At 40.3% G+C, this 13,360-nt stretch overlaps 1 protein-coding gene across 2 annotated transcripts in view; it reads right to left on the bottom strand.

Annotated features, from left to right (window-relative positions):
* The window catches only part of SUFU (SUFU negative regulator of hedgehog signaling), a 91,987-nt gene that overhangs the window by 61,440 nt on the left and 17,187 nt on the right, over positions 1-13,360 (bottom strand). For both annotated transcript variants that reach the window (XM_026851192.1, XM_026851193.1), the window contains exon 3: positions 8,905-9,041. In XM_026851192.1, coding sequence (XP_026706993.1) covers positions 8,905-9,041 — 137 coding nt within the window. The remainder of the gene's footprint in view (positions 1-8,904; positions 9,042-13,360) is intronic.

Raw genomic sequence — 13,360 nt, 5'->3', positions numbered from 1 at the left:
CAACAGGTATCAGGCATTCAGCTTTGGGCAGAAAAGGGTGATCACATTGTGCCAGCAGGCAACCCCTGAGCATCCCAAGCAGTAACAGAAACAAGATGGAAAGAGTAAATCCAGTCCCAGCTTCAATGTTTTCTCTGCACAACCCTGGGTCAGTATTTCAAGAGAAGATGCATTTATGTGCCTACAAAATGTCTTCGCTTAGAGACATGCTTTCTGCAGACCAAAACATGTTCCATCAGGTCTCTTCAGTGTTGTCTGTCTGATTGACAGCTTTGCAGACAGATGCTTCTCTCTGGATTACTAGCAGTGCTGCATAAGCTTTATTTGTGATCTACAGGGGGGAGTAAAAAGGGCTGGGTCCATGTGCAACCAGCACTTTGCTGCAATGCCTATCAGCACAATTTACAAAAGTCGCATTTGGCAGTCCCTTCCCCAACAACTTCAGAGCCTCCATCGAGCACCAGGGGAAGCCAGTGACAGGTTGGAGACTGAAGCACGAGCTCGATAGCTGCCTGTCGTGCCTGGCACGTCAGCCAACCGCTCTGCATACAAGCAACCAGTTTATCAGCCAGCACATCGTTTGGTACCAGCCACAGCACGTACATCCCAGCTGGAAGCTATGGGATGTGACAAGGCTGTCTTAGGAGATGGAGGGGAGGGATGGGAAATATTGGGGAGGTGAGGTCATAGGCAGCAGTATGGGGAGAAGTGGATTTATTGCAGCAGTGTGGGACGTAGAAGAGCTAGTGCACAAAGACGTAAAGGACCCGGCTTGATCTGCGCTGCTGCTCACAGAACAGCTTGTTTTATGGGAAACATCTAAGAGGAATTAGGCTAAAACCCAACCAATTTCTTATGGACCACTGAATAACTATCAGATGATGAGAGCTTTTGGCCATGACAAACTTGGGTTAAATTGGAACCAGTGACTTAATGTTTCCATAGCCCTTTGTAGAATAAAGGCACACAGCCTGAGCACTTGGTTGAGTCTTGTTCACCTATGGCAATTTACTGTGCTACAGTTTCAGTGTTTGTGCAGCAGAGTTCACTACACAACAGGTTCTGTTGAAATTAAACTGATGTTGATTTATACTTCTTTGTGGAGGTAAAAACCACAGTTAATACCCCCCATTTTTAATCTAAAATCCTGGAATACTACGGAGGAGCCAAGGCCAGCTCTACACTGGAAACTGGTCAATATTACAAACAGATGATAGAAAAAAAAAATATATTTTACAGAGCCATAGCAACCAGAAGAGAACAATAAATCAGCCTTAGGTTAAAAAGGAAAAAAAAAAACAGGCACAGTCTGGGAAAAATATATATGAATTACTGGGAGATTTTATTTGGCTTTAGTCATCCTACTGGGAAGAAATAAACAGTGTTTTACAAACAAGCTAGACAAGCCTCATTTGTATTCAAGGAAGGAAGGAGTTTGTTTTGGGTTTGGGTTTGTTGGGGGTTTTTGTGGGTTTGGTGTTGGTTTTGGGTTGTTTTTTTTTTTTTTCCTTTTTACACATAGAAATAGGCCTGTGTCAAGAATGTTTGAAAACATTGGCAAGGAAAGAGTCACTGAGGATACCACACTGAAGCTTTCTGGACTCCATAAGATCTGAAGATGAGGCCTACAGTTACACCAGGGCAGCAAGTGTCAAGGTATCTGCTGCTTAATGGCCACAGCTCTGTGACCCCAGTCAAACGACTTAATCCCACTGAGTCCCATTTTCAGTGTAAAATTTATACTGCTTGTCAAACACAAAGTGCCTCCGTGGCTCACACTACTCTGACTTGAATCAGATGAAAACTACTGAATAAGAAGAATGCATCTACACCTGCAGTCCTGACAACTTCTGTAATCACCCCTGTTTAAAAAAGGGAGAAACTGCAGCACAGACAGCTGGCCTAATGGGCCAGACTGATGCACCGGGCCAACATGGACTTAGGCAGGAACAGTATACATGCTCCCTCAAACCACAGACAGGCATCAGACAATTATTTCTACCTGAAGAAAGTATGACATGTCAGAAATAACTAAGAAAGGATAGACATACCTCATTTTGGGCTTGCTTTTAGCCTGACTGCCAAAGGCTTGTGCGGCTGTGCTGCCTCAGGCACTTGCACACATCAGTCAGAACAATCCTCTCTCCCAGCAACTTTGTGAAATTGGCCCATAGACCAGAATCATGACAGAGAGCATAGCTCATGGATACCAGGTTCTTGCAGGTTTCACAGAAATAACTAAAGGACAAGAGAAAGTATTTCATACCTTATCCTCTGAAAAGGGAATCCCTCACCGTGACAGTGCAGAGGAGGCAGACATGCTGAGAGGTGTTTATGGGAAAATCCTCATCACAAAGCTGTAGCTAGTTTGGTCATTGTTTCGACATGTTATCAACATGTTATCAATACATTTTCTAAGGAATAATTGATATAAGTTTTTCCTGAAGTAATCAGTTGAAATCCACATTAAATCACCACCCACAAATTGCACCTTGCATGCTTACTTCCTTTGCTTGCACATTTTGTCACTACTGTTTTGCAGTCCCCAAGACACAAACAGCTTCCTACTACCAACTAGTCAAAGGTTAAACATTAAAATTAAACTTTTAAGTTAGTTGAGACTTCAAACTCATATTTAAATATCTTTTAGTGCACTAGTAATCAGGAGACTATGAAAAAAGATACATCATTTATTTATAGAACCATGGAGAATTATGTTTAGAAGACCTGAAGAGGATACCTTATCAGTCAAGACATATTTATAAAATACAGAGGAGACTAAGGCAGCTCCTACTCTGTCCCCACCTAAAGTATGACAAATACCCATGAAGAACAGTTTGACTTGTTCTCAAAGGTATGCAGCAATGGGGAATTGCAACTATTCCAGTGCTTCAGTGCATTTGTCATTTTAAAGTTTTTCCTAATGACAAACCCTAAGTCTGCCTCACAGAAATTTTAGTGATATGCCTCTCCTATCCCCAGTAGGCACATGAAAAATTTATTACTTTATTCCCTACACCAACCTTTTGAATATTTGAAGACTTCACACATCTTACTTCCATCTTCTCTTCCCTAGACTACAGAAACATAACTCATTTGGTCATTCCTGCACAGGTCATATCTTCTGGACCTTTGGGTCATTCTTATTGCTCTCTTCCAGAATCTCTCCAACTGCAATGCATCTGACTTGAAGTCTTTTGCCCAAAATGTGGTACAAAGCTCTCCCTTTCCCTTCAAGGTGTTACCAGCAGTGTAGGACCCTATCATATGCAATACACACAACACCTCGTTTATACATCAGAGTAATTTGACTTCTCTCACTCAGCATGAAGAGTGTGTTGCTTTAGGTATAGCTCACTGGTGATACTAACTCCAAATTGTTTTCTTCTCCTTTCAGAACTTCTGCCTTTCTCCAACTGATAATTGTGCATTGGATTATTGTTGTATAAGCACAGGACCTCATACTTGTGCCTCCCTGACCTTACTGCACATTGGTACTTCAGACCATTTCTGCTATTTGCAAAGGTTGTTCCAAATTCTAGCCCTCTGCACCACAGCGCTTTACTGTGTCTGTAGATTTCATCAGGATACTCTGCATATCATCATCCTGGTCAATACTAAACTGCTCTGGGACAGATTTTAGAGGAAGCCAAACTCTGCATATCTTCTGTGGTTGATGACTACACATTGACAATTACTCAGAGTCTAAATATCCAACCAGTATTGCATCCCTCTTCCTTTAGTTTTTAATCAAGTTTGTGTTTCCTCAACTCACGTACTTGTTGGAAGGGACAACATCAAAAGTCTCACTAGTATCAAGGTAACCAACATTAACTGCTTCCCATTGTGCCCGTTACTTAGCCACACTTAGTTTGTTCTGATTTATTCTTGATAAATCCACGTTGGAACACCCATTATTCCCTAGATGCCTTCTAGATGGTTTGTTCTTCCTAGCAGTTTAAGACCTGAAGTCTGATTGACCAATTAGAAACCTGAGGTTTCTGCTTTTTTTTTTTTTTTTTTTTTTTTTTTGGGGGGGGGGGGAGGAAGAACAGCATTTGTCATTTTCCAACCTCCTGTAATGCCACCTGTTCCCCCTGCAACAGCAGCGGCTCAGACCTCTCAGGCTGATGTGCTCTGGAGTAAATACTATCAAGCTCAGCCAACCTGCAAACCTCTAATTCATGGATGTCATCTTAATTCTTCTGAAGGTAGTTTCACTAGTTAGCTCCCCACTACAATTCATGCATTGTGGAGAATATAACCGTGACATATGCTATACCATTATCTTTAGGCCCTATGCATGGTGAGTTTTCCCCTGACAGTTTCTCCAAACTTGTACCTTACGGCTGCAGCTATCTTCTTTCAGGCCAAGAAACAAGGAAGCAGCAAAGCTTATACACACAACACATCTGTTTCCATGCTACATCAATATATTTCCCTCATGATGTGTATCAGGCAGGCCCTTGAAAACAACCTAACTTTACTTTAGAGAAGAAAAAACCCCACAGATTTTAATTTCAGGAAAGCACAAACCACAGCCTCTCTATACTGATCAAGCGTTGTAATATTGCAGTACCTATAGAGTTAACAAATTGTAGTAAGCCCTGGATAAGCTTTCTGTAGGAAGAGCATTTCTTCCTCTTCAATTGAACTGAAGTATAAACTTGTTCTACCATGAGATACTCTCAGTATACCAATGAACCATGACAAGTTAAGGTCACTGAATTGTGCAAAGTTTCATTTTCAAGGTTTGCAGGTTTGGGTTTTTTTAAAACTAAAGTAACAGAGTTGGAATTTGTGGTCATGGTCAAACAGTGATAAAATTAAGAACAGACAAAGCCACAAATAAAATTTTTTGAGACTTGCAAGCTTGGTTTTGTTGAAGGAGAGGAAGCAGTGCCACTTAATCAAAAGCACAAAGCATCAAGTGTTTGTTACAGTGAACAGAAAAGCCAAGGCTCAAAGAGATCTGAAATTCAATGCAGAAAACTGCTTTTCTAAAGCACAGTCACAGTGCAGGAGAGACAGAAGGAATGGAACATTCATTTACCTAGAAGTGTTTGTTACAAAAATACATCACTTGGCAATGAGGCATGCTTTGCAACTGCAATACACATAATATTGAGGACAGTAGTAGCTGCTAGATGAGTCTCACTCAGCCATCACCATATGAAAATGCTCTGGCAGCAGAAGCATAACTACACCTTACTCTCCCCCAACTTCAACTGGACCCAGCAAAGCACATCTATGATAACCAAAAAATTGGCTTGCTATTCAAGAGATAAGAATTTAGTTCTTAGCATAGCTTTCAGAGTAAACAATCCTTTGACATGCGAAAGTGCTTGGAGCCTATCCAAAAAGTTCCTGCCAGTGTTATTTTTCTTCTTGCTTCTTGTTCAGAGTGGAAGCATTAAGTTGGTTTGGTTCATCAAATGTTTTTAAGGCTATTTTGGAGTATTGAAGAGATTTCACAGGTTGGTTTTTTTTTAAACAACCAAAGAGGACAACATTAAGGTACATACACCAGAGTCAAACAACACTTATCACTGTTGCATTTGACAAATGCTTCAAGTGGCAGTCAGAAAGAACTTGAACAAAAAGAAACCTTTCATCATGTAAAACAATGCTGTCGCGCCGCAGCCTGCCTAGTGCCTAACGGGCTTCAGAAGAACCACCCCTTTAAATACTTCACAGTTTTAAAGTTTTAGGTTTGACCAGAGAAGTCCTGTAAAAGACTACGGAAAAAAGACAATGGCAGAAGCTGATGGCTTTGCAGAACGAGCATGTTAAGACTGAGGTAAATCCCGTTAGGCAGAATTAAAAAACAAAGCAAGACCAACACTGCCAAGCACCGTGTGCCTGATTAGGGGTGATGCAAGACAGAACACAGGAATTGCTCTGGAGACTGCCAGCCCAAGAGGGGGCAGCTCACAGGAGTACAGCAAAGCAAAGTGGGACATGTCAGATGCAGCAGGACTGGGGACTCTGCAGAGCAATGGACTGAGCAAGCTTACACTAAATTAGAAAATGACTGCATCTAGCTGTGGTCAACTGGTGTTGCCCTAAGAGACCAAGAAGCAGCATGGTAGAGCCTGCCCCATTGCAAGTCTTACTTTTAAACACATCATCTTTCCAGGATTAACCTGATGTCTACAATTAGCCAGAAGATTTTAGCCCGAGAAAGTTCTTATTCAAAAATGACAAATGATAAACAAATTTGTACTAAAAAAACCCTAGAGCTTGATCAATTGCTACAACAGCGTAATTCATTTACTTCTATACAGGGCAAGGAACAATTGGTAATACTTGGTGACATCATACAGCTGCTTGCTGAAGGGCATGAAGCTGTATGGAAAAAAAACAAAAAATCCAACTCTGGTGTGATATTTTAATGGGCCTCTGGAGGTCTCTCGTCCAGCCTCCTATTTGAAGTGGAGCCATCACCGATGCTAGATCAAGGCTGTTGTAGCTTTGCTGAGCTAAGTCCTGAACCTTTTCAGGAATGAAGATCAACCACCTCTTTATAAACTTTTCCTTTGCCACGCTCCTTGTGAGCAAGTTTTCCCCGAAGCCCTTCCAGAATCTCGCATACTACAATTCAGATCTGTAGCCTCTTCTATTATCTAGGGCTTTACCCACCAAGCTTGAAACTACCTTCCCAACAGCTGTAGGCTCTCATTAGATCTCCCTGCACATTCTCTTCACAGGCTAAACCAACCTTGCTCCCTTCAGCTCTCCTTACAGCTCACATGCTCTAGGACCCCAGGTACCCTGGACTCTATCCAGTTTTTCAGCATCTTAAACCAGAAGGCCCAAAACAGGACACAGTATTTTAAAAGTGAAGCCTCCCCAGTTCCATGACAAAGTGGTAAAAACTTCCCTTAATCTGCTGCTCATGCTCTTCCGAAGGTAATCCAGCATGTGGTTTGCCTACTGCATGATAAGCATAGTGTTGGCTCATACTCAATTCATATTCAAAGAAAGAAGTCAATTTATGATTCATACACTGGGTTTTTTAATAAAGTAAATTAAGAACTAAACACCCTAGAATCCATTAACATATATTTGAGCAGTGCCTTTAAAGAGTCATGGTGGATAGAAAATCAAAACCAGCATGGGTAAGCAAAGGATAATACTGGAGGCCCTTAGAAGTTCATGTCAGACTGATATGCATGGGCACAACCACTCTTTCCAGTATAAAACAGTTCATTGGCTTTGAGGTCAGAAAGATAAGACAGCATTAGTGCAGAAAACCAAACAAGGAAAGTCTCTGTCCTGAGTGACAGTTTATTCACTGAGAAGTTTGCCCTAAAGTACTCTACCAAATGCCACTTCACTTTGCAGACCTCCTCTCACCCATGAAAAAGGCAGACAAACAAGCAACTACTATAGAGAGGATGCTTAATGTGCAAATAAAAGGCACTGAAACTACTCTATTAAAGAGACTGTTATGAGAATCTACACTGGACTGGAAAACTTTAAAATGGGTCTTATATGTAAGTTAACATATAATATGTTGTATGTTATTTTTATATCTAAGAGGGAGATTTTAGACTCAGATGTTTTCTTCAGACTCTGCAGTCAATACATAGAAAAATGTATGAAATAATTGCAGCACAGTCAGTATCAAAAACCTATTGTACAATATAATTTAGGCAGGATGGAAACTTCGAACAATGGCAAAAGTGATGTCAGTCACATGGATTTAGATGTTTAAGAGTAGCAAAAAAATCAAGATAGAAAGGTGAGCCCAAATTTGGATGGCAACCAGGTAGACAGCTACACAGCAAAGGTTACCAAAAAATGCTGGTGTCATGTCAAACTTCAACAAGAGACATTCCCAATATGAAGATTAGCAATAGTCTGCACTGGCATTGGTGTTTGTCAGTCAATATGTAGAAAAAAAACCCTGCAAGAGTTGCCACTGCCTCAGAGATTTGTCAGAGGTTAGCAGAGCAATCTGTTTTCATCCAGATCTCCCCCTTTGGCCGTCAGCCAGCTGACTGAAAACCAGCAATAGAATCAGAAGTCAGTGAGCAATTTATTAACTAGTAGAGCAAGGACTAAATGTTACAAATTCAATAATCATTGATTTAGAAGGTACTTTACCTGTAAAGGACCTCAAACTAGATTAAAAAAAAGTCCTTCAGATATTTTCATTCAGCTCTTGTGATGCTGGAGAGTGCCCTTCAAGTACATTATGCACTCAACCATTCCACAAGTCTTCACGTTCTCACGCTACAAACTAATATTCAATCTAGTACAAACAAAACCCAGAAACAGTAGTGCAAGAGGACATTTTGTAGGCACCCTGGTTCCCAGTTTTCTGGCAAGTCTCCATCTGCATTAATGATTCCCAATTGATAATTCCTTAGCCCTCCCAGCCTTGGCATCCCTCATGACTTTTATATTTTCTCATCTCAGCAACTCCTTGTTTACATACACTGTTGCTGCTCAACTGCAGAGACCATAGGAAGAGATGTGTCTGTGAGGGAACTGCAATTTTTTTGGAAGTTACAGCCCTTCTGCTGAGAAGTGAGACCTTACCAAATAGGTGCTTCTCAGCCATTTCAGGATAAGCAAATGAGGTTTTCTTACAGAGAAAAGATGAAACCAGTAACACAGGAAAGCAACAATCACTGGGCAGGCTTCCTATGGTTACTAACTGTTCCATATCTTCAGCTTTTCAATACTAGGAATTTGGTTACCTGAAAGGCAGTTGGATTTTATCCCCAGCAAGCTGGGCTGATGGAAGGAACACACTCTTTTGGGTTCTCACACAAAGATAATTCCCAAGATTTGATTGAGTGACACTGAGACAAGTATCACACCATCTAACAGATGTGGCCCTTCAGAATGACAGCAGGGAAAAGCGAGGCAGTGTATTTAACCCTGAAGTACCTGACTGGAAGACGTATCTGGCTAAGCCTTGCATTAACTCTGCTGGCCAGGTAGGTGGTGCCGACTCCCCTGTTTCTCTCTTTAGTCGAAATGTCAGCTCAAATCCAAAACCACTTGGTCCATCTGTTCCTGTAAACCTGAAGGGAATGAAAAAGAAAAAGTCATAACATACTCCTTGTAACAAGACCAGGTGGGATTTTCAGCAACCTGGATTTGCTTTTTAAGCATCATTGTAAGTTTTGCACAGATAGCTAAATGGAACACCAAAGAAAGTGTTCAACATTATTCCACCCTTGTGATTTCAGATTTCTACACATTCTGAGAAGTGGAATGCAACTAAAGTACTGGGTAGTAGGTTTCTGGGTTGAAACAGCTGAATATTTTGATGTGCAGCACACAATTTCTGTGTTGCAGAGAGTCAGCGGGGGAGAGGGGAACAAGAAGATACAGACAGAAATACACACACTAATTCTTATCTTGCTCCAATATATGCCTGCACACATTCTCCTCATGTATCTAGGAGACAACAGTGGAAAAGCACTGAACATGACAGATGCAGTTCAAGAAGCAGTAGTTTGGCCATTTCTCCATTTGACAGAGATAGGTGCCCATTTATTTGGTTTGGTCAGATAGGGTCTACCCAGGAGAACAGTGTCATAATCAAAGTATCAAGGCTATAACAAAAAGGAATAAATAAAGAAAACCCCATACTACTCTTTGTTTCCACAAAACTAGTCCTCAAGAATCCTTTTTTTAAAAAATATTTATACATATGGGAAATCTCCTATTCCAAGACCCCAACAGCTAAAAATGACACATTTGCCTCTGGAAAATGAGAACCTCATGGACAAATACGTAAGCTTGCACACCTGGCAGCAAATTGGGGACATCTGTGTCCTTTTTACCACTGTCATCGCATCCCTCGCTCATCTGCTGTGACAGTTCCACAAAGGTAGAGGAAAGAATGAAGGATTTACACTGAGCGCATAAAGACACCTTACAGAACCTTTCATAAACCAGTATCATTCTGCAAGTTCCAATCTCCAACACTTGCAGCCATTGGCAAATTCTCTGGAGAAACTTTGCGAATGTCTTGGACACAGATACCTTGCTGGCACATACAAAAGATACAATGCACAAAGCATTGACATTGTACTATTTCTAAAAACAAGGTCAGGAAAGTAATGAGTGCACTTTCCATTTGAAAAACACAGCTCACCAGCAACGGGGTGACCAGCTCCAAGCATTGTAAGGATTGTTCCAATAGCAAGGAGTTTTGGTTTGAAGCAGAAACGTTTTATAGTGCCCCTGCCCAACAACAAGTGTTAAAACTGATCAGACTTAAGCATCTATACAACTCATTCATCATGCAATGTAATTTTATTTGAGGATTCTTCAAGGAAAGTTTGACTGGAGTAGACTTCCAAATGATGTAATGAAAGTAGTTAAGAAACATACCCCAGGACAGAAATAGACTATGGGACAGGACAAAGAGAACAACAGCAGCCATCCAAAAGTGCCTCAGCTTTACCGTAAGACAACGATCTGAAATGGAGCATGTGCAGGAAGAAAACCTCAAAATTAGTATATTGTATCTGTGAGTGGCCCCAGGTACATAAACTGAAAGTTGCAACACAGATTAAGTTTCTGTACTAACAGATCTGAATATTTCATGTAGTTTGGTTTATTTGTCTTGGTTCTGCTGAACTCTGCAGTTCTAAGTGAAAGTTTATTTTCAACACCTCTAAAATGCTAAGAAGGGGAAAAATAAAAGTAAATAAATCTATGACTGAAAACGAGAGAGTGGTACTGAAAGTCGGTCAGATATCTGCCGTAAAGGTGGGTAAACAATATAGCTAATATTTTGTTTCATTAGTATAAAAATAGACAAGCATGTCCATTTTTGTTTCTTTCCACATTATCCTCAAGAAAGAATTTGAGAATTACATATTACAGAAGCAAATTCTCTATGAACAGAGCAGAAAACACATTTTGGAATGGTCAACTAGTACACAGAAAACCTGTTTTAGGAAACAAGTGTACCTTTAAGCAACAAGTCAAATAATTACATTAAGTTTTTAAACAAAGCAAGAGCTTACTGAATAACCACCCAGGCAGCTCTCAGAATCTGGGTGTGCAGCGAATCCCGTGTTCTGCATTCAGTCATGCAGGTCTACCAAAAAGATTTGATACAGGATGGTGATGACATCACAAATGCGAAGTTGTACTTTGTACATGCAGCACTCCTGTAGTGTTTTATTAGTTTCACATAACAGCTAGCAACAGAAAAACTGAAATATTTCTTAAAGGGAGAAACAAAACATTTCGAAGTGGGTACTTTTCAGGGATTGATTCCAGGAAAAAGCATATACCAGAAACTGAAATATGTTATGAATAGGTCAATTTTAAGAAAGATCAAAGTTAACAAAAAGCCTCTGAGCTGATCTTTCACAGTTAAAAGTTTTTGGAAAGTAAGATGGTTCCCCTTCCTCCTTTCAAGGCATGGTCTGAAACAACACAGCTTTTTTTTTTTTTTGAGTTCCACAGATCTCTCTGCTTCCCAGAAATAACTGTGTAAGAGAAGACCACACATACTTCATGTTGATCTATACACAAGTCACTGAGTATTAGAACTGTTCAGGTGAGTATCCATCAAATTTAAAGCAAGATGAGCATTTAGGAGAACATTGCTGGTAAGCAACATATCAGTTACAAAGCAGTAAAACTGACAGGCAATGTTAATTGCATGATTTTTTTGTGGGGGAATGAAAGTGACTCTAAAGCAGAGAAGAACTACTAGAAAATAAATAGATTAAAAGAGAAGGAAACAAGCAGTAAGTTACTTCCTTCTGAGATCTAAAAAAAAATAAATCCCTGAAGAATCAAAAGATGCATCTTCTAAAAACACTCAAAAATGCAGCAGCATACAATACCTATAATTCTCAAATTAACAGGTAAATCTTAGAAGAATCCTATTTGCATGTAAGATGTTTGTATTTAAATATTAGAATTAAAATGTTTTTGAATAGTTAATGGTCATATGTGGCTGAAAACACATTTCTTTGTTACGGTGAAAATTTAAATACATGCAATTTACCTGTATTGTGCAGCTGTTCCAAGGTAACAGTCTATAAAGCAAAGGTTTGTTTAATATTAGGTTGATGATTTGGTTTTGAAGAAATTGCGACACACTGGCTTTAATTGCTTGCAATTAGTTTAGAAATCCTTTATGTTTAATTCAGACAAGTCTTTCATTGGAATAAATATTAATATTCCAAATGTAATTAGGACAGTCATTTTTAGTTAGCATTTTTGCCAAAGCTTTTGCTTTTATTCTTAAAAAAAATCTTGTATGTGAAAGTAAGTTGAATAGAGTTTCAACAGTTGCCATAAAACTTCTCTCAATGAACAATGAACCACAATCCAGGACCAGAGCTCCTGGATAAGGTTTGGAGGACGTACGTAAGAATGGAGGCAGATGTGAGCTTCAGGAAGTAAATAAACCTATAATCCTGCCATGTGCCTCTGTCGCTTGGTCTAATGAAAATCAGAGAAAGAACCCAGTAGCTGAGTTATGCAGCTCGGCTTCTCCCATGGAAATCCTTTTCACTAAGGAACAAGTGCTTACACCAGCCCCAACTCCAAAATTTGTGAGGATACGGATGCATCAGTCTGCTGGTAGGGAGGCAAGTAGCAGCCACAGCAAACAAATGCATGGGAAATGAATTTGCCTGGTAAGAAGCCCAAAACCTGGAGATATTTGTGCCATATGAAGAGAAGACTAAGCAAATGGCTTTTTATCCCCCACAAGGATAAAGAATCTCCTCCCTTATATCTGGGCTGTAAGCTGCTGCTGATTCCCCCAAAGCACATATGTCCATTTTTGTTCAAGGCCTCACCAACAAGACAAAAGATGCACCTATCATAACCAAGAAACCCATCCATGATTGGGGAGCTAATAAAGTGGGATTCCCCATAAAGACGTTAATTCATACCAAGATGTTCCATTACTTCCATGTGGAAACACTGGATTCCCACAGGAGCTTCCTTCTTGTAGGGTATGTCCCCACTGCCTGGGGGTTATCTTAGTAGGCTGCCAAGAAACTGGACCAAAAAAAGGATCACACTTGCAGGCTTGTTGATGCTGACTCATGCTCCTCCCTGCAAGTTCCTAATTTTTACCAAACTTCCAGAAAAGTCAATCACCTTCAGCCAGCCACGGTCAAGCAACAAGATGAAAAAAAACAAAAAAAAACAAACCCAAACAGCACAGTTGCAGAAGAGACAGACTGAAGAAGGCTCATTTCCATAGAAAACTGGGTGGAGGGATGAAAGAAGTCCTGCACAGGGAAGCCAGGTTTGCTCATGACTTCTTCCATCAACCCCCCCAAGTTCACAGCCACCTGCACCTGTACTAACTTGTTCCCTTCCAATCAGGCAGCAAAGCATCCACAGC

This window comes from Athene cunicularia, assembly GCF_003259725.1.
Source record: "Athene cunicularia isolate RWA chromosome 6 unlocalized genomic scaffold, athCun1 chr6_part1, whole genome shotgun sequence".
NCBI lineage: Eukaryota > Metazoa > Chordata > Aves > Strigiformes > Strigidae > Athene > Athene cunicularia.
Note: the sequence above shows the minus strand (reverse complement) of the source record. Positions and strands in the feature narration are given on the sequence as shown.